The 20034-nt window shown below is 44.7% G+C and overlaps 1 protein-coding gene across 9 annotated transcripts in view; it reads left to right on the top strand.

Annotated features, from left to right (window-relative positions):
- Rgs6 (regulator of G protein signaling 6) overlaps positions 1-20034 on the top strand; it is a 608576-nt gene that overhangs the window by 533791 nt on the left and 54751 nt on the right. For 7 of the 9 annotated variants that reach the window (XM_046440972.2, XM_046440971.2, XM_046440977.2 and 4 more), the window contains exons 13-14: positions 8101-8211; positions 10268-10348. In XM_046440972.2, the coding sequence (XP_046296928.1) occupies positions 8101-8211; positions 10268-10348 (192 nt within the window). The remainder of the gene's footprint in view (positions 1-8100; positions 8212-10267; positions 10349-20034) is intronic. The other 2 variants (XM_058577725.1, XM_046440976.2) reach the window with 1 other exon arrangement.

Below are 20034 nucleotides of genomic sequence, written 5' to 3'. Positions count from 1 at the left end.
CACCTCCCAATAAGACCTTCAAACATTAGTTCCTCGATGGAATCCACTGATGGGTTAAAGCTCTCCTGACCCAATCACTTCCCCAAGTCCCCACCTCTGAACATGGATTGCTGCATTGGAGCAATCCTTCAACACATGAGCCTTTAGGGGACGGTTCAGATGCAAACCTTTAACAACACCAGGCTTTAACACAGGACAGGATAATGCAATTCTTCCCACCCGCCCTCTCTTCTTCTCTGTCTCCCACTCAGAAAGCCCTGCAGGCAGCCAGAGGCTGGTGCTGCAGCCCACAATTTAGGTGGCTCCCTCCTCTGCTTCCATGGCACTGCTAATCTGGAGCCTCCGGGGAGAGAGGGACCTCGCATGCGGAGACTGGCTCTTCTGCACAATTTTCTCAGGTCACCCCAATTTCAAATATTCTGTCCATTGTCCCCACAAATGTTAAAATGCCCCTGAAATCCCAGCATCCTGGTGACCAAGCTGCATTTCCCAGGGTGCCTTTTGTACCCAGAAGCAGCACCAAAGCCCACCTGAGGTATCAGTTTTCGTTTCACACACAAATGAGCTTTCCAGACGGATACCACTGAATACTTAAGCTTTTGATTTTAACTATTTTAAGTGAAAATCTTTCTTAAAGATCATTTGCATACTTGCTTTCTTAAAGAAAGGATGCTACATGTCAGTTACTTCTGGATGCCGTGGGCCGGTGTCCTTATATTGTGCTGTAAAGTTCTGTCGGTGATCAGGATCTTAGGAGGTTCCACAATCTGCTTTCCCTTCCCCAAATGGCCCCAGACCATTCTGCTCTTTGAGTCCCTGTTTTTAGGTTTTTAGTGTGGGCTTGTTTCCTTCTTCCTATCCACATGCTTGTCTCTAGCAGCCCTTCCTTCCTAACCAACATCCCTTCCCAATCTGTGGCTGACTGGTTGTGTCAGTTAGCTATGGCTAACTAGCAAAGCACCCCAAAATACGGTGGCTTAAAACCTACAGTACTCTCCCCTTATCTACAAGGGATTCATTCTAAGACCTCCAATGGATGCCCGAAACTGCAGCTAGTACTGCGCTCTCTATACTATTTTTTCCTATGCATACATACCTGTAGTAAAGTTTAACTTGTAAATTATGTGCAGTAAAAGATTTAAATAACCTATAATAAAACAGAACAATCCGAACAATATAGTATAATAAAAGTTACATGAATGTGGTCTCTCTAAATAACTTTGGGTACTTTCACCTTTTCACTTGAAGTACTTTATGGCTTCTTTTTGGCTCCTCTGAATTACTATCATCACTACTCTGGCACTTTAGGGGTCATTATTAAGTAAAACAAGGACTACTCAAACACAAGCATTGCAATGCCATGACAGTGGATCTGATAGCCCAGATGGCTACTAAGTGACTAACAGGCAGGTAGCATATACAGCATAGATACACTGGATAAAGACATGATTCATGTCCTGGGTAGAGCAGAAGAGCTCAAGATTTCATTATACTACTCCAACCAGCAAGCAATTTAAAACATGAATTATTCATTCCTAGAATTTTCCATTTAATATTTCTAGGCTGCAATTGACTATGGATAACCAAAACTACAAAAAAGAAAAACCATCCATAAGGGAGGACTGCTGTATAGGCCTTTTTTAATATGTATTTTTTTTTAGTTATAGTTGGGCACAGTATCTTTATTTTATATTTATATGGTGCTGAGGATTGAACCCAGTGCCTCATGCATGCTAGGTGAGCGCTCTACCTCTGAGCCACAATCCCAACCCTGTATAGGCCTTTTATATTACTCACATGTCCATGGGCCAGTTGGCTGCATGGGCTCAGCCATGTGTGTTCATGCTGCTGTGGATTACGGGGGCTACTCTGCTGATCTTGGCTGGACTGTCTCACGTGTTTGGCTTCTGCAGGTTTCTAATGTCCTCAACTGGGACAACTGGGCTCTGCTCCACTTGGACTCTAGCAGGCTGGCTTGATTTTGTCCACACAGGGACAGTGGAATTACAAGAGAGAAGAAGCAGGCAAAACCTCTTGAGGCTTGGAATTGGCCCTCTGTCATTTTCTGTAGAATTTTATCATATAAAGCAAGACATAAGCCCAGACTCGATTCAAGGTCTAGGGCAATGGAATCCATTTTTGAAATTTGAATCTTACACACTAGGAAACCAAATAACCAAGTATTAGCCTTAATCCTAAAGCCAGAACAAAGTGTCTTCTCTGTGACATGTGCTATCTTTCATGATAGACAATGAATTTTGAGGCCTGAAGTTTATTTCCCCTGTAGATTCCCCTAAGAGGCTCCTTTGGTCACTTGTCTATGTTCTCTGGAAAGTCAGAGGTGCCAAATAAATGAGGTCTTCCTCCTCTTTGCAAGAGTTCCCAAAAGAGTCTCTTTTCTACTCACCCAAGCCTAACAGTGCTTGACAGACCAACTTCAAAAATACAGAATTGTACATTTTAGTTCCAAGCTGTTCATCATGTTGTCAGGTTCTTCCCATCTGCAGTGGTGCTGAGCTACGCCAGGGTCACCATCACCCAGGTACCCCAGAACATTGCCTGCGCATGAAGAGATCAAGTTGTTTCGTTTTGAGTCTGCGTCTGCGCTTGGCTCATCCTCGCCCATTCCTGGGAGCCATGTGTGAGTCATGGCTGACTGCTGCATTGATTTTTTTTTTAACATCATCCTGCTTGCCTATCTCTGAGATTGCCGCTGCTCCCTGAAATTGGGTGCTGGTTTCTCCTCTGCCTCCTGACCTGCAGTGATCATGAAATGTAATTAATGAAATGAGATAAGATAGCAAGGGACTGAGTACCCTAAGGCTCTATTAAAAACCTGCTGGGGTGATAGAAGTCCGTGAACTTAATGTCTAATGATAGATTCAAGGGAAGGGGGAAAAGGAGGCCAAAGAATTCATTACAACTTAGCTCTTGTGTGATTCCAGAAACCATGAGGTCCTTCTCCTTTCTCCCAGTCCAACTGAGGAGACAGGAAAAAAAGATCAGAGGTAACATTTATAGCCAGGGTCACCGCATCCAGACCAGGACCTGGAATCTGTAGCGTACAAGGAAAAAAGGTCCAGGAGACCTTTCCTGGCATTTGCTCTTCTTTCTGAGGGGCCCAAAGTCCCTTCACTCATCCCAAGTTTCTCTATTGAATAGATTTCCTCTGGGTAACCAATAGTTAAGGAATTCTTTCTGTCTGTCTGTCTGAATTTGGGGATTAGGTGAGGGGTAACCGGGGATTGAACCCAGGGGCACTTAACCACTGAGCCACATCCCCAGGCCCTTTTTATATTTTATTTAGAGACAGGGTCTCACTAAGTTGCTGAAGTCCTCAAAAGTTGCTGAGGCTGGCTTTGAACCCGAGAGCCTCCTGCCCCAGCCTCCCGAGGTGCTAGGAAGGGAGTTCTTTATCTGTCCTCTCTCCTCCCCACCTTCTCCTACATGAAAAACCCTAATTAACTAACTGATGGGAACCCAGCTTCCTCTCTGTCGTGCTTTTCCTTCTCTCTCACCAGGTCCTCCTTCTGTTCCAGCTCTCTTTCGTGTATCAGTTTAGAAACTGACACACACCAAGGGGAAGGTGACACACGTCCTCCTCCTCGCCCCTTGCACCCTCGGTGTCCGGTTTCCAGCTTGTTTGGAGGCTGTGATGTCAGGAACGCCTTGGCACATTTCCACTGTACTACTAAAGTGGAAATGATGGTCCCTGTGCCACAGTGCCTTTCTCTCCTTGCCTTGTTCTCCCTTGAAAAATAACCACGTTGGTGCCTCTTCATCTCCTCTCCTACCCACTCTGCAAACCAAACCCCACATACGTGCACTGAGCTCCTGGGATGCCTTCCTCAGTGTCACTCCACCTGGGGGGCCGCATCTCTTCTTCCTCCAACTCCACGGCCAAATGTCTCTTTATTTACAAGTCACATTATTTGTAACCAAGTCAAGTCATTTTTTTGTTGTTGTTGTTGCTGTTGTTCAGAAAGAAAGGATCACATCCAAAACTTTTTTCCAGATTTTTCCAAGTGGTTGGACTAAAGGTTTTCTAAACTCCCTTTCATCATTTCCTTCTTCTTCAAGTTTATCCAAGGTAGACCCTAATCACATTCTAAATCAAGAAGGTTTGGAATTAATAACCATTTGGCACCCCATGACTGGTTAATGGAGTTGGAAACCGGACTTTGCCGTTAACTCAGTGCGAGCATCTCCCCGTGACCCGGAGACCTGTTTGCTGTTTAATGACATCAGGAGTGCCGAACGCTGTCTTCTAAATGGCCGACTGACCAGAGTGTCTCCATGGCAGCATCTGGCTGACTTGTGCCAGCTACTCCAGAGAGAGGGAGCAGGAGTGTGTGGACAGATCAGCCAGCTCTGCATCTCCACCCAGGGGCCAGTTCAAAGCCCCAGTGATGGTGGGTGGCACATTGACAAAGGTTGAGAGATAGCATCTTCTACTGATGCAAGAACTCCAAAATAAGAAAGCCAGAGAGTGATCAGAAGGCGTCAGGGACAAGGGCGCAAGAACGTTTAAAGAAGCCCAGTGAGAAATATTGTTCCTAATGAGCGTCCTCTAGATTTCTTATGTTTATTTTCTGTTTTCCATCTCCTCCTCCTCCTGCTTTTCTGCCACATGCATCCGTGTATGTGGGGGACCTCCCACAAAGCCCTTTACCTGCCTCTGTTGTACTTTCCCTTATGCTTTCGCTGTCCTTCCCCAAGTCTTTCTGGGGTCATTAGTATTGACTTCGGGTATTGATCATGGTCGTCTCCTTCATTGCCTGCCTGGCCTTTTCTTTGTTCTGTGCCTCCTGAGCAGACTTTGTTCATCCTGTGATCTGTGCATCCCAGGAAGCACATATTCTTGGGGACAGGGAGCCTCCTTGGCCGGTGCTACAAAAGAAATATGAACATGCCTTCATATTCCCCTCCCTGTCACCCCCCCTTTCAATGTATTAATTAGGTTTCAAGCCAAGCAACCCCAGTTTGATTTGGTTCAGCAAAAAAATAAAGCCTATATAGATCCTTGGAATATACTGCTGCAGATTGAACTCTGGGATGGATGGCCATGCAACAAAGCTCGAAAGAGTCAGAGCCAGGGCTTTTAGCACCTCTGAGAGTCCTTCTTCACCGCTGCTCTTTCTCCACTTTCCACACAGCCTCAGTCTATTTCACTACAGATGTGTGGTAGGAAATGTGACCATCTCTAGCTCCTGTCTTTGTGACGGTATAGCTTCCACTGCTGAAGCCGGAAAAAGAGAACATTGACCCCACTTGGGGCAGGCATCTGTTTCTGAGCAAATCAACCAGGGCCAGGAGCAGAGCTTACAAATGGGTCCATGGCAGCCCCTAAATTTTCCCTGTGTGCACATCATGGTGCAGCTTTCAGTGGATGAGTAGAACCAAGCTAAAGCCCAGAAGTACCTTTGGTGCCTGCTCATCCATATCTTGTTTCTTGGCGTGGGTGGCTCCAACATCCTGCCTTGGACCACAATTTCTTGAACCAAGATCACCATTAAATCTCACCACCTGTATTAGTCAGGGTTCTCTAGAGGAACAGAATCAACAGGCAGTATAATTATAAAATGGGGATTTGTTAGGATGGCTTACACAACCAGAAGCTGGAAAGTCCCCAATAGCCATCTGTACTCTGGAGAGCTGGACCAACCAGTAGCTGCACAACAGTCCAAGGGGCTGAAGCTCCAGAACAAGAAGGATCAACAGTGCTACCCTAGTCCAAGACCAAAGGCTTCTGGAGAATCACTGGCAGAGTCCACTTTGGAAGAGTGAAGAAGCCAGAGTCCCATAGCCTCAGACCATCACAGCATCAATCAAGAACTCATTCAAGAAGAATTAAGGGCTGGGGATATAGTTCAGTTGGTTGAGTGCTTGCCTTGCATGCACAAGGCCCTGGGTTCAATCCCCAGCACCACAAAAAAAAAGAAGAATTGAGCTTGCATCTGCTGCTGTCTTTGTTCTTCCAACTTTTATTCCATCCAAGTCATCATCCTATTGGACGGAGCTGCCCATACTTAGGGTGGGTCTCCATTTCAGTTGGCTATCCCACATGCCAATCATTGCTAGACACACCCATAAGCCTCTTAATCCAATCAAGTTGACAATTCAGATTAACCATCACACCACCCCTTCTCCATCCAGTTCTCTAAAGATACTCCCAAATTTCTCCAAAAGAGACCTGGTTGGAAGCCAGTGTGTCACTGTGGTTTGAGTCACCAGGCAGCACTTCCCACTTCAATAGTTGCTCTCTGGCCTTTTAAAATTCAATGAGAAACACTGAAGAGCCTATATAAGACTTTCAGGACACATGATCTACCTCTCCTGGAATGGTGCTTTCAATCATATATGTGACGATTATAGAGGACTTCAAGATTACTTTGAAATGCTTTCCTATTTTTTTTTTACCTGTCAACAAGGCTATTATATAATATATGGTAAACTTGATAAAAGTAATTTGATGTCTTAACCAAGAACTAAATCTAAGGTCTTCCAACCTGGACCAGTACTCCAGCAGGGGATGGCCTCCTCCGTAACTTGTAAGTAATTAGATAAAAGAGGTTCTATCTTCAATTATCAAGAATACAAACAACAATAAATGTTGGTGAGGATGTGGGGGGAAAGGTACACTCGTACATTGCTGGTGGGTCTGCAAAGTGGTGCAACCATTATGAAAGCAGTATAAGATTTCTCAGAAAACTTGGAATGGAACCGCCATTTGATCCGGCTATCCGACTCCTTGCTTAATACCCTACCCAAAGGACTTAAAATCATAATACTACAGTGACACAGTCACATCAATGTCTATAGCAGCTGAACTCAAAATAGGTAAACTATATAACCAAATAAGTGCCCTTCAGCAGATGAATGGATAAAGAAAATGTGATATATAAACCAAGATCCAGACACAGAATCTGAGAAATGAGGTTTCAATAGAAGTAATGGAAGTCTCAGGATGATGATTTTGCTTCAGGTCTATGGAGACAACAGTCCATGTTGGGGAAAGAGAGCTACAGACTGTGGAGAAGAGGACTTCCAGGAGATAGGGGAGAAGATCTCTAGGGAATAGAAAGAGAACTGATTAATTATCTCATATGTATAAAACGTGAAAAAGCTTTTGCTAAGGGTTTTACAGGTTTGTTCAAGACACTTGGAAAGCAGTAGTTAGCTACTGGGCTGAGCAACAATTTTATCCAGTTTAATAATGTGGACACTGACCACTGGTTTAACAAAAATAGTTATACAAGTCTGTTTGGAAGAACACTGAAGGGTGGGCAGTGGTGGGCTGGGAGACTAGTGAGTAGGAAGTTAAATCCTTGTCTAGAATTGACAAATTGAGAACAGCTACAAAAGCACATAATGTTAAAATAGACAAGAAGAAGGAACAGAAGATAGAACGTAGATGAAGAAGAGATAAGAGAAAACAATAACTGATTTTTAGGGGATACCGAGAACCATTTAATACTACTTGATTGTTTTACATTATATATTATATATATATATATATATATATATATATATATAGGTGTGTGTGTGTGTATATATATATATATATATATATGGTTGTAATTATAGCTAGAAAAATGAAATGGCTTTTTGGGAAAATGCTTATGTGAACTCCTTGCGGTATGCCAGGATTTAAAAGACTTTCCCATAAGAAAGTCCCCTGTTTGTGAATGCTGGGTCCGCCACCTGGCAGAACCATACATAGTGTCTTCTGTGATCTCCTGATGCCTTGAGACCTGTGGTCTTTGCAGAAAGGCAATTCAAGCAGGTTTGGACCAATGCATCCGTAAGGCTAGCACAAGCAAAGCAAGATGGTGCGCTAAGCTGCAGGTAAACCAGGACGGGGGGCGGGGGAGGTCTTAAAATTCATCTGTATACTATGACTGCAGCCATAAGATGCAGAGCTGATGTTCATAACAGGAAGGGAACGAGGACTAGTGAAAGCAGTTTGGTTGGTCAGAAGTGGGAGTAGAAACATTCTTTTTTAATTTAGAGTCATAGGAAGACTGCTCTCCTATTTGTGGGAAACAGAGTTGCCATTTTTCCGGGAAGTCAGTGCCTTTCTGTGCTTCCCTCCTGCAGCTTAATTGCTTACACGGAACAGTATGTGGAATATGATCCTTTCGTAACGCCCGCAGAGCCATCTAATCCCTGGATCAGTGATGACATCGCCTTATGGGACATAGAGATGAGGTAAAAAATGTTTTAAGGTTTGGAAGCGGGAGGGTTGCAGGGGGAAAAAAACTATGAGATCACATTACTCCCTATCTTCATCTGACGCGTTTTATTGCTAACACAGGAACCTTGCCAGGAATCCCCAACTGAGTTCTGCTTGTTCCATCTTTCTATCTCCTTAGAGCTTTGATTTGTAGGTGGGTCCTTGTGGCTTCCCTCTGACCTCTCTCTGACCCTTTGTGCATTGCAATAACTGGGCAGTCACTCACTTTTTCCTATTAAAAAAAAGAAATCTGTGTTTTCTTCTTAGCAGGCAGTAGCAGTGTTCGCTGGCACTCACTTAGCTCTATACTGGCCATATCACACAGTAGATGTCTTCAATTCTCTCAGCACATAAACATTATTAAGCATTATTATTCTTTCCATGGAACTGATGAGGAAACTCAGGCACAGCAAAGTTCATGAACTTGTCCAAGGTCACACAGCTAGTATGTGGCAGTTAGGACTGCAACCCAGGCAGAGGGTTCCAGGGCTGTGAATGTCATCACTCTGCTCTTCTAGAAATCCTGGCAGCAGTAATTCCATCACCCAGGCGCTCCTGCCCTGTGAGGGGAACAGGTGTAGCTACTTAATCGCTGATCAAGGGAAGCCCAGAGGGTCTTGGACCACTTCCAAAATTACAGGAGGCGCATAAACAATTCTGCGCTCTGTGCCGTCACAACCTCTGCCCCCTAACTGGATGACATTTCTTTTCTCATTTTTCTGTCACACTCACGTTCTCTTTCACTTTTTTATTTTTTTCTGGCATCTTCTCTTGAAATGGAGAAACCTTCTAAAAATTAGTAAAAGTCATAAATGCTTATTATGAAAAGTTTAAAAAGCAATCCATACGTGCCTAAGGAAGAAAATCCTCTCTCCCTCTCGCCCAATATCATTTTCTAGGAAGAACCCCTGTTTATAGTCTGACGCCCTAGTTTCCAAGCTGCAGGGGGGAACTAGGGCTACCATGGACTAAATGGTTGATGGGAAGAGCAATGTCTGTCAGCTGTCAGAGACGGTGTAAGCTACAGGCTTAGGGTGGCTCCCTGTCAACCACAGAGCGTATTCCATCCTTCTCAATTATGTCACCTTTTGCAAATCTAGATTGTTCAGAGCAGTTTCTGGGATAAAAAGTTAATGCGGTATAAAAATCGACCTGGGAGAAGAAAAGAGAGTGGTAGAATCCAATCTGATTCCAAAGTTTGAGAAAATGTGCAGTTCCCAGGAGGTTTACATTGTGACTGGCTATTTATAGCCAGGCAAGGTGACGCATGTCTGTTATCCCAGCCACTTGGGAGGCTGAGGCAGGAGGATCATGAGTTCAAAGCCAGACTCAGCAAAAGTGAGAGACTAAGCAACTCTATCATCTGCTGATAGTACACATATAGAGCACAATTTTTCATATCTCTGGTTGTATACATAGTATATTCACACCAATTCGTCTCTTCATACCTGTACTTTGGATAGTTACGATCATCACATTCCAGCATCATTAATTACCCCCTGCCCCCTCCCTTCCCCTCCCACCCCTCTGCCCTATCTAGAGTTTGTCTATTTCTCCCATGATGCCAACTTTTTTTATAGCTCTATTAAAGAAAATGTTACTTTGAAATATTTTAATTAAAAATGTCACTAAAATAAAAACACATAGAGTGAAATATGTAAAATTAAAAGCAGAAACTTTTAATTCACCTCTTCCACATCCCATTCTTTTCCAGATGTACATGAACTTGATAGATTTTCGAACTGCTATCGTATGTCAATGAGCATCTCTTTTTATTTATATTTCTACATGATTCAGGTAGTTTCTTTCATTCTGATTCAAAAACTTACAGCTCTCTTGAACTCAGGGTCTTTTGTCTTTCTCCTTTTTTTTTAATTGTTTAATCACACCTTCTCTTTTTTTCCATTCTACCCTCTCTTTTCAGGAAATCCTTTGGTAGGAATCCTTGACTTCCAGAATGGAGCTGCCATCTCTCTTATCTTTTCCCAATCTTAATTTCCATCTCTTAGTCTTTTTATTTTATACTCAAAGGAGAGAACCTCTGGAATTGCTGCTCTTCAGAGTCCCCAGTGTGGATTTCGGTGGTGTCCATTCTGTGATTTTTTTGCTTTGGTGAGTTTTTTCTTTTCCCACTGAGAATTGGGAGGGGTGGCAACAATCACGCTTTCCGTCCTGATGGTGCTGGCTGGGTTTTGTTCTTAGCAGCCTGCTCTGCTCTCTTCATGTCTATCCCCCTGAATCCCCTGGAGAGCATGATACAGATTTTATTTCTCTTATTTTGTATTTAAATATCTCCATTCCATTTCTGCCCCCTTATCTGGGTCCCTGGCCATCACTAATCAGAGGATCATTGTTTTGTAGCTCCCATCACTGCTCGGAGCAGAAGATTCCTTGCACATCCCAGTGACTTGAGGGACCATTCACTTTCATAAATGAAGGTCTTTGCTATTTATTTTTTCTTTTAATACCCCAACATAGTCTTGGGTTAGGAAACAATATCAATAGGTGCTGAGAGCTCACTCAGCAACTATGCAAGTCAATGGTTCTCAAACTGTGAACATTAAAAATACACATGCAAAAAAAAAAAATGCCCTGGAGAGGCTCTGGACATCTAAAAATTTTTTCCCCTTCTGGTACAGGGGATTGAACCCAGGGCCTCTCATAGGCTAGACAGGTACTTTACCACAGAGCTCCATGCCCCGCCCTTGGCACCTGCTTCTTCGGCAAGCACTGGAGGAGATTCTGGGACACACCATGGTTTGGGGACTCCTGGTGTGGTTCCCTGAGTTGGCCCTGGCTGCTTTCCTCTGAGCAGTTCCTGCCACTATAGGGATGCCTCCCCCCGCCCCCACACCCCCATGTGTATCAGTGGGAGGGCTCGGGTATATTGTCAGGGACCCCTCTGAATGCAGAGCAGCCTGAGACTGGATCCTCTCTCAGAGCTCTAAGACCCAGCTGTGGGGTCCTTGGGAGACAGAGCCCCACCTTCTTTAGCAGAACAAGTGCTCTGCCCTGAGTCAAGTCCAGATGGAGGTTCTACTGCCCCTCAGCTCCATCCTCGGGTGCTCGCCAAGAAGTCCACTCTTCTCCCTCTGTGATGGGTCCTGGGGGAGCCCAGTCAGATCTGCTGAAGCAGCTAGAGGTAGCAGGAAAGCTGGGGTGTCTTTAGAGGTCTCTGCGCTGCTGAGATGATTTTTCGCTGTGTACTTGCTGTATGTTAGCAGAGGCACTGCCCTGGTCTTCTTGCTTGTGTTGGAAACTGAACAAAAAGCACCCCCCTTTACTTATCAAACCCCTTCTTCCATGTGGCGCTTATTCTGTGCTGAGTTTCTTCCATATGTCCCCTGTCTAATGCCCAGCCGTGGCCTCTATTTCCAGTCCTGCAGCCAGAGCTTGGCATTTTCCCAGACTTCCTTTGGGAAGGGCTTTGGACATGCTAGGCAAGCACTGTGCCACTGAGCTCTGTCCCCAGCCCCTTCCCAGCTACTGTCTTTGATGACTCTACTGGCATCATAGACTGTTCTTGATCAGCTTTGTCATGCATGAATTTGATCCATCTGCTTTATACCTTTTCTGAAATTCCTCAAACTTATCATCTGCTGATAGGAACTATTTATTTCTACATACTATGGGGGGGTTGTTTGTTTGTTTTTGTTTTATAAATACTGAACTTCATTGAACTTCAGAGTCTTACGGTTCCCCTCCTGGACCATTCTTCCCCTGGGCTGGCTTTCCTTCTCATTCACATCTCCTTGTCATTGGTGTCCCTTCCTCAGGGAAACTTTCTGTGACTGCCCAGTTTAAAGTGGCTGCTCATTCCCCCAGTGAGTTGGCGGGGGGTGCATGGGGAAAGGATGTAATATTCAACAACTCATCAAAGTATAAAACCACTTGCAATTAATTTAGCATCTGAACCTCTATCTGGCACTTAGTAGGCACTTAAAAGTGCAGGTTGGATGGATATGGGTAAGTGAGTGATTCTTCCTTTGGTCATTCATTGGTATTCAGAAAAGAAGGAGAACTAAATGCTAATTCACCATGATAAAATGAATTTCCTCCTTTGTTCTTAAGTCAGCAAAGCAGCATGCAATACTTTAGGGCAATGATGGTCACCTGGCTACTTGGTTGATCCCAACCTATTGGGCACTTTACCCCCAGGGGGGCTGCCTGCCCTTATGAGCCCCTTCTGCTCTTGGTGTTCAGCCTCTAATTTAATATCTAGCCTAAGACAGCTGCAGGTCCTGTCCACCTATAAGCAGAATCTAGATGCAAGCAAAAAATGTAGTCCTGATTCTTGTCCCCACTCGGGCGCTGGCAGTGGTGCTGGTGGAAAGATGGAGTGTGGGCCCAGTGCCAACATCACACTTCAGCCTCAGGATGGCCCCCGCCCATGAAGGAAAAGCTGAAAATGACTAATAAAACCATCAAAAGGCAATTTTTTCCCTCTCAGTTTAATGCAACACATAGGTACCGAAACCTACTCTGTGCTGTGTTCTTTGTGTTCAGAACACAAAGGTAGCAAGGTAAATAAAACCTGCTCTCCTCCACCTGGCACTAGAATTCCTCCTCGCTTGGCAAAGGCATTAAGCCACCAGGGGGCAGGAAATCGTCCCTGAGAGTACGATTCAAATAACAAAGGGAGACCGAGTGCTGTGCCAAGGGAGAAAATGAGACAGGCGCATCTTCTGTTCCTGGGGGAGGGAGAAGCCGGAATGATGATAGAAACCAGGTCTCTGTGCAAGGCCAGGACTATTCCAGCATCCAGTGACCAAGGGCTTTGCAAAACCAGGAGTGTCGAGTATGTGACTTTTTAAACTGTCAGCTGCCAGAAGTGTGATGTGTGGCCCCTTTTTAAGACCCAGGAATTTCAGTAAAGACCCCCCCACACCCTCCCAGACACTGTGGGTGAAGAAGGGCGCTGGTGGACGTGGGTCCAGGTGTGTGAACGAGGAGAGGCAGCGGGGGGACAACAACTCCACTGGGAATCCGGGTTCATCTGAGCTGGGCTTGAGCTGTTCCTGAGCTGCAGAAGGTCCAGATAGACTCACTGCAACATCCAGGGCCTGGGACAGAAGACAATGTCTGAATTCTACAGAGGTGAAGGACACACTGTCTCTGCTTAGGGAAGCTTACAGTCGGCACAGCAAAGGACAAAAACCACAGTTCAAAAGAAGAACAGACAAAATAGTGCAGGATGTAATATAAATAAGAGGACATTGTTCTCGGATCCCTTCTCAGAGAGGCTATTGGATCCAAGAGTCCAAGAATAAGAAAGCAGATATTCAGAGGGAATACAAGGCTATCTTTTGCTTTGATTGAACCTAGGAGTGCTTTACCACTAAGCTACCTTTCCAGTCCTTTTTTATTTTTTATCTTGAGACAGGGTCTTGCTAAATTGCTGAGGCTGGCCTCAAACTTGCAATCCTCCTGCCTCAGCCTCCCAAGTTACTGGGATTATAGGCAGCAACCACCATGCCCAGCAAGAAGATCATTTTAAAGCACTAGCAAATTATACCTTAAGTCTATCCAAAGGAAACTCTGGGAAATAAAGTCTAATTAAAGAAAATAGTGATAGCAAGAGCTTATCATTGAGGAAAGATAGGCCAAAAGTTGGCAGATGGCAGCTGGAGAGAATTTTTCAGTCTAAACATCACCAGAAGAGCATCCTGGGAAGGCCTCTGGGAAGTGTTTTGGGTAGTGCCATTAACCAGATGGTGGGTCTAATGAAAACCTGGTGTTGCCAGCAGAATTGTGGTTTGCAATTTGCTCTCTGCAATTGACAGTTTTCACTCTCCCTCTCTGCTGGGCATCAAGCACTTCAGTAGAGGGCTTCAAGGAGCTGGCTTGTCTAGCTTGGCCAGAGGCTTCCACTCCCAGCCAGCCTGACCCACTGAGAGGCAGAGATCATCCCAAAGCTGCCCGGGCACAATGAGTTTGGCAGAACTATTAATCCAGGATATTAGTCAAGCCCCTTTCTATGGTAGTCAGTCCCCGAAAATGGCCCCATCAGTGACTCCCTCTTTGTATGCATGTGCTCCCCCTTATATTAAGGGGTCCCCTCCTTCTCTTTTCATCTGGACTGATCCTGGTATCTTATTCAACCAAGACTGCAGCAGAAGGGACATTCTAAGAACCTTATGACTTCTACTCTGGACATGTGAAATATTTGCTCTGGAGACATTGCTTCTTGGAACCCATCTGCCATGTTATGAAAAGCCATTGGGGAGGCCATGTGTAGATGTTCCACTCAACAGCCTGAGCTGAGCTCTCCACCAGAAACCCATATCAACTGCCAAGTGTTGAGCCCTTTGGAGGTCCAGCCTAGGCCAACCTTCAGATGACCCCTTCCAACTTCTGACTACATCTATATGAAAGACCATAAATCAGGATTTCCCCGTAGAGCCCAGTCAACCTGGGATAGTGAGAGCAAGTCATAAATTACTGTTCTAAAAGCTTCTGGGTTTCAGGATAGGGTTTTTTGTTTTTTTTCATAGGAATAGATAACTGGACCACTCCCCATTGAAGTATTCAGGCCCCTCGGGTTGTACTTGGAGTATTAATAAAATTGTGATTGTTTCTTCATAGTATTGGCCTCAGATGGGGGTATTGTATATTTTTTTCTTGAAGAATTATTTCTTATTTCATAATTTTTCTAATAACTTATCTTAATCCGTTCAGACTGGTATATCAAAAGTATACCGATGTGTGTAGTTTATATGCAAAAGAAATGTATTTCTCAGTTCTGGGATCTGGGAAGTCTCGCATCAAGACAACAGCCAGTTTGGTGTCTGGTGAGGGCCCACTTCCGAGTTTGTAGATGGCAATCTTCTCACCAGGACTCCATATAGCAGAGAGCTCTCTGTGGTTTCTTTGACAAGGATGCTTGTCCCATTTCTCATGACCTAATTACCTCCCAAATCCTCCCCCTCTTAATACCATCATACTAGGGATCAGGGTTTCAATAAATGAATTTTGGAGTTACACAAAATTCAACCTAAAACACTCCTGACCACCCCCACCCGCCCCCCCGTTGATAAACTCCAGCACACAAAATACATTTATCCCATCTCAACAGCCCCCCAAAGTCTTGTTCTAATATCAACTCTAAGATTGAAGATCCAAAGTCTCATATAAATATCATCTAAAGCAGATATGGGTGAGACTCAAGATGCAATTCATCCTGAGGCAAATTCCCTTCTAGCTGTGAGCCTGTGAAACCAACAGGCGATATGCTTCCAAATTCCAGTGGTGGGAGAGGTATATGATAGACATTTCCATTCCAATAAGAGAGAAATAGGCAAGAAGAAAGGGGTAATGGATCCCAAGTAAATCCAAAATATAACGACATTATACCTCAACACTCAGAAGTAATCCTCTTGGGTCACTTATCCAGACCCGCTGACACAGGTCTCACCTCCTCAGTGCTCCTAGCTAGAGTGGTGTCCCCTGGGCTTTCCTGGCTGACACTCTGCCATCCAGGACTACTTAGGTGGCAGTGTGATCTCCATAGCTCTATGGGATGCCCCCACAGCAACTCTGTGCTGGGGGCTGTTCTAGGCACAGCCACATGCAAATCTCTGCAAGGCCCCCCACCCTCGAGGCACTGAGCCGAGGGCATCCAGGCCTATCTGAACTGGGGGTGACTGCATTTTTTGACACTGTCCTCCCCACTACACCTCATGCCCCTGGCACTCTGGGCCAGTGGTGGGAGTGGTAGCCCCCAATGGCCTCTGAATTGCCTTCATGGTCATTCTTTCATTGTCTTGAAGAATAATTGCTCCTGGCTTCTGTAGAGATGGCTAATCCACACCAACCTCTTTATCAAATGGTCATTTGGCTACAGCATGAATGGCCTCATATTTGCAATATTGACAGGCTGAGAATTTTCCAAATCTTTAGGTTCTATTTCCTTCCTGCTTAACAATTGCCATCTCTAAGTCATTTCTCTCTTGTGACACTGTACAGTCAGGAGCCGAGCTGTGCCTTCAACACATGGCTTGGACATTTCCTCTGCTAACCATCCGGTTTTATCACTCACAGGCTCTACCTTCCACGAGACCCTAGAATACAAACACAATTCCACCAAGTTCTTTGCCACTTTATAACAAGAATCTCCTTTCCAATGGCACATTCCTCGTTTCCATCTGAAACGTCCTCAGAATGGCCTCTCCATCCTTCTTTCTACCTACATCGCTTTCAGGATTACTCAGATATTGCTGAAGGAAATGGAGGCTTTCCGTCTGCAGCTCTTCTCTTTTCTTTCTGAGCATTCACCACACTCACCTGGAAGGTCCATTCTCAGCAAAAAATAAACGCCTCTAAGCTTCCAGCCTCTCTCCATCGTCCCATTCTGAAGCCACTCTCTCATTTTTAGGTATTTGTTGGATCAGCTTCCCACTCCCACCCCCAATTTCTGTCTTAGTCCATTAGGACTATTAATAAAAATGCAGCCTACACATACTGTGCATTTATTTCTCACAGTGCTGGGACCTAGGAAATTTAAGATCAAGGCACCAACAGATTCGGTGTCTAGCGAGGGCTCGCTTCCTGGTTCATAGAGGGCCATCTTCTTGCTCTGTCCTCCATAGTAGAAAAGTAAGGGCGCTCTCTGGGTCTCTTGTAAGAACATTAATTCTGCTCATAAACCAATCACCTCTAAGGCCACGCCTCCTCAGATCATCACGTGGGAGGTTAGACTCCAACAAGTGAGTTTGAGGAAGAACACAAACATTTTTGTGTTTTGAAGATAGCTTGCATTTTCCCCCAGGTCTTGGTTTAAACATCAAATGAGGGGACTAGAGTAGAAGGCAAAATTGTAAAGTTGCGGGGAGAAAAAAAGCATAGACTTTGGAGGCAGCCAGACCTGCATTCCAATTCCAGAATGTTACAGCTCTGTGGCCTTGGGCAATCAGATGTCTCGTGAACTCTGGACATTTATGTATCTACCTCCTTGGCTTATACTGAGATGCAATGGGGCCCTGTAAAGTCCTTGCACCACACCTAGCCCTATGCCAGACCAGGAGAAACGGGCATTTTTATAGATGGCTGCTTCCTCTGAATCTGGCCTTCTCTCATTTCCAGTTTGGGAAATTTCCTCTGTGCTCGTTAGCCGGGAGATCAGCTGGAAGGAAATTCAGGCTCCCTTGGAGAGCCACCTGTCTTCTCCATGTGTTGGTTTGAGATGCCCAACAGGAAGAAGGAATTTGATGAGATTCACCGAGGACAAATAAAAGTTAGAAAAAAGGCATCCAGCTAGTGATTAAAAAATGCTGTCAGGATAAGGACACCTCAGCCACATCACCATATGCATTTTTTTTTTATTGATTTCCTTTTAGCGTTGAACGCTGGCCACATGCAAAGTACTAAGGGAGAATACAAAGACACAAAGGACTCACAATATAGCTGGAGAGGCAATGACACAGCCCTTAAAAAGCTAAATGACGATACAAAGCTGTAATAAAAAATAGGTCACAGGGGAAGCATTTCTACACAACAGATGTGGGGTCATGGATGGCTTGCTTGAGTTTGTCCATGTAAAAGTTATTGTACCAGGAATGGATATTGTCTGGGAATGGATGTCAAGAGATATTTAAACTTTTAGAATTATAACCATAAGAGACCATTCAATAGTAGCAATGCGTTCATATCTATTCTTTTTTTAAATTTTAATTTGTTATACATGATAGCAGAATGCATTACAATTCATTTTACACATATAGAGCACAATTTTTCATCTCTCTGGTTGTACCAGATCTAGTCTTTTTTTTTAAAGAAAGAGAGAGAGAATTTTTTAATATTTATTTTCCAGTTTTCAGTGGAAACAACATCTTTATTTTATTTTTATGTGGTGCTGAGGATCAAACCCAGCGCCCCGCGAACCCAGTGCCCCGCGCATGCCAGGCAAGTGCGCTACCGCTTGAGCCGCATCCCCAGCCCCACCAGATCTATTCTTGAGCCTTAAGGTGGATGATGTTAGAAATACCCAAGTAAAAAAGAAAAGATATGAATAGAGAAATTGGATCCAAAAAATGGTTAATAGAAGAGAATCTCAATGGTCAAATACGACTGGAGGTGGGGGGACAAGAAGAAGCAGATGTGGAGGGTACAATAGAAAGAGGATTGAGAATAATGGGTCATTGAGGGAACTCAGGTATGCTAGGTTGAACAGCATCACCCAGTTCTGTGTCTTTCCTAGAACCTCAGCCTCTGACCTTTTTTGTAAAGGAGGTGGTTGCAGATGAATTAGTGAAGATGAGGCCATGCTGGGGTGGAGTGGGCCCCTAACTCAATATGATTGGCGACTCCATAAGAAGAGAAAACAGAGACGCAAACACACACAGAGCAGATGTCAAGCACAGAAACACAGGGAGGCCCTGGGTGCTGACAGAGGCCTGGGCGTAAGAGGCATCTACAAGTGAAGGAATGCCAAGGGCTGCTGGCAGCATCCGCAGTGGAGGGAAAGGCACGGAACAGATTTTCCCCTTGAGTCCTCAGAGAGTGCACAGCCTGCCAACACCTCGATTTTAGATTTCTAGCCTCCAGGACTGTGAGGCAATAAATTTCTGCTGTTTTAAGGTTGTTAGTCCTTTGTTCTGACAGCCCTAGGAAGCTAATACATCAGGGTATCTGGTCTCCTCAGACCCTCTGGTTTCTCTGAAGAGTGACCTTGAGCCCTTCTAAACATCTCTGGTTTCTAGTCCTTTCTCCCTGTTTATATCTATAGTGACAGTCTAAGATTTCTGGCCTGCTCCCAAAATTGCCCTTTTCCCACCCACCACTCAGGAATCAGGTGGGGTGAGTGTGGACACCTCTGCTTTGATATCAGAAACTGATGACATGGGTGGAAAATGTGCATGTATGAGACAGTCACTATGAAAACTGAGTCACTGCCCGGTGTGGTGGCACATGCCTATAATCCCAGCTGCTCAGGAGGCTAAGGCAGGAGGATGGCGAGTTCAAAGTCAGCCTCAGCAAAAGCGAGGTGCTAAGCAATTCAGTGAGACCCTGTCTCTAAATAAAATACAAAATAGGGCTGGGGATGTGGCTCAGTGGTCAAGTGTCCCTGAGTTCAGTCCCCAGTACCAAAAAAAAAAAAAAGAAGAAGAAGAAGGAGAAGGAGAGAAAGAGAGGAAGGAAGGGAGGAAGGGAGGGAGGGAGAGAGGAAATGGAGTCACTTTCCACTTCTGGTTCTCTGGGCACAGCCTTTGATCAAGTGCAGCTGCCACCAGGGTCGTCCTGCAGAGCCCTGACTCACTGGCTGGTGAGGAGCGGATAGTTGTGTCCATGGCATGACCTGGGCAGAACGACATGGTGCCCTGCAGTTTTCTGGGGCCTCAGTTTGCTTTCAGCATCAACCCCAGGGGCATTTCTCTATAAATAGTATTTTGGTCACCTTGAAAGTTACTGAGTTTGATTAGTTCTGTAGCTTGCATTTGAGAGAATCCAGAAGCTTTTCTCGAGTCTTATAAAAGGCCCAGCCTGGTTCTTTCATGGAATTTCCCATTGTTTACAACCCTGATGGACTTAGTCTACCCCCTGGACCCTATTGAGCTCTGCCTGGAAATGCAAGTTCACAGCCAAAGCCTCGCTGATTCCCAGTGATCTATTGGTCACTGTCCTTAGAAGACACTGCTACTGCCAGTTACATCTATTGAAACAGAAATAGTTGGGTCTGGGTAGCTTAGATGTAGAGCAATGTATCCAATACAATAGCCACTGGCCACATGTAGCTATTTAAATTTAAATTATTTAACATTAATGTAGCTTAAATTTTATTTCATCCATTATACCAGCCACTT

The sequence above is a fragment of the Marmota monax genome, unplaced genomic scaffold (genome assembly GCF_021218885.2).
Source record: "Marmota monax isolate L192 unplaced genomic scaffold, Marmota_monax_Labrador192_F-V1.1 WCK01_AAM20220418_F8-fsc00017, whole genome shotgun sequence".
NCBI lineage: Eukaryota > Metazoa > Chordata > Mammalia > Rodentia > Sciuridae > Marmota > Marmota monax.
The sequence above is the reverse complement of the archived record's forward strand: the minus strand, read 5'-3'. Positions and strand labels throughout refer to the sequence as shown.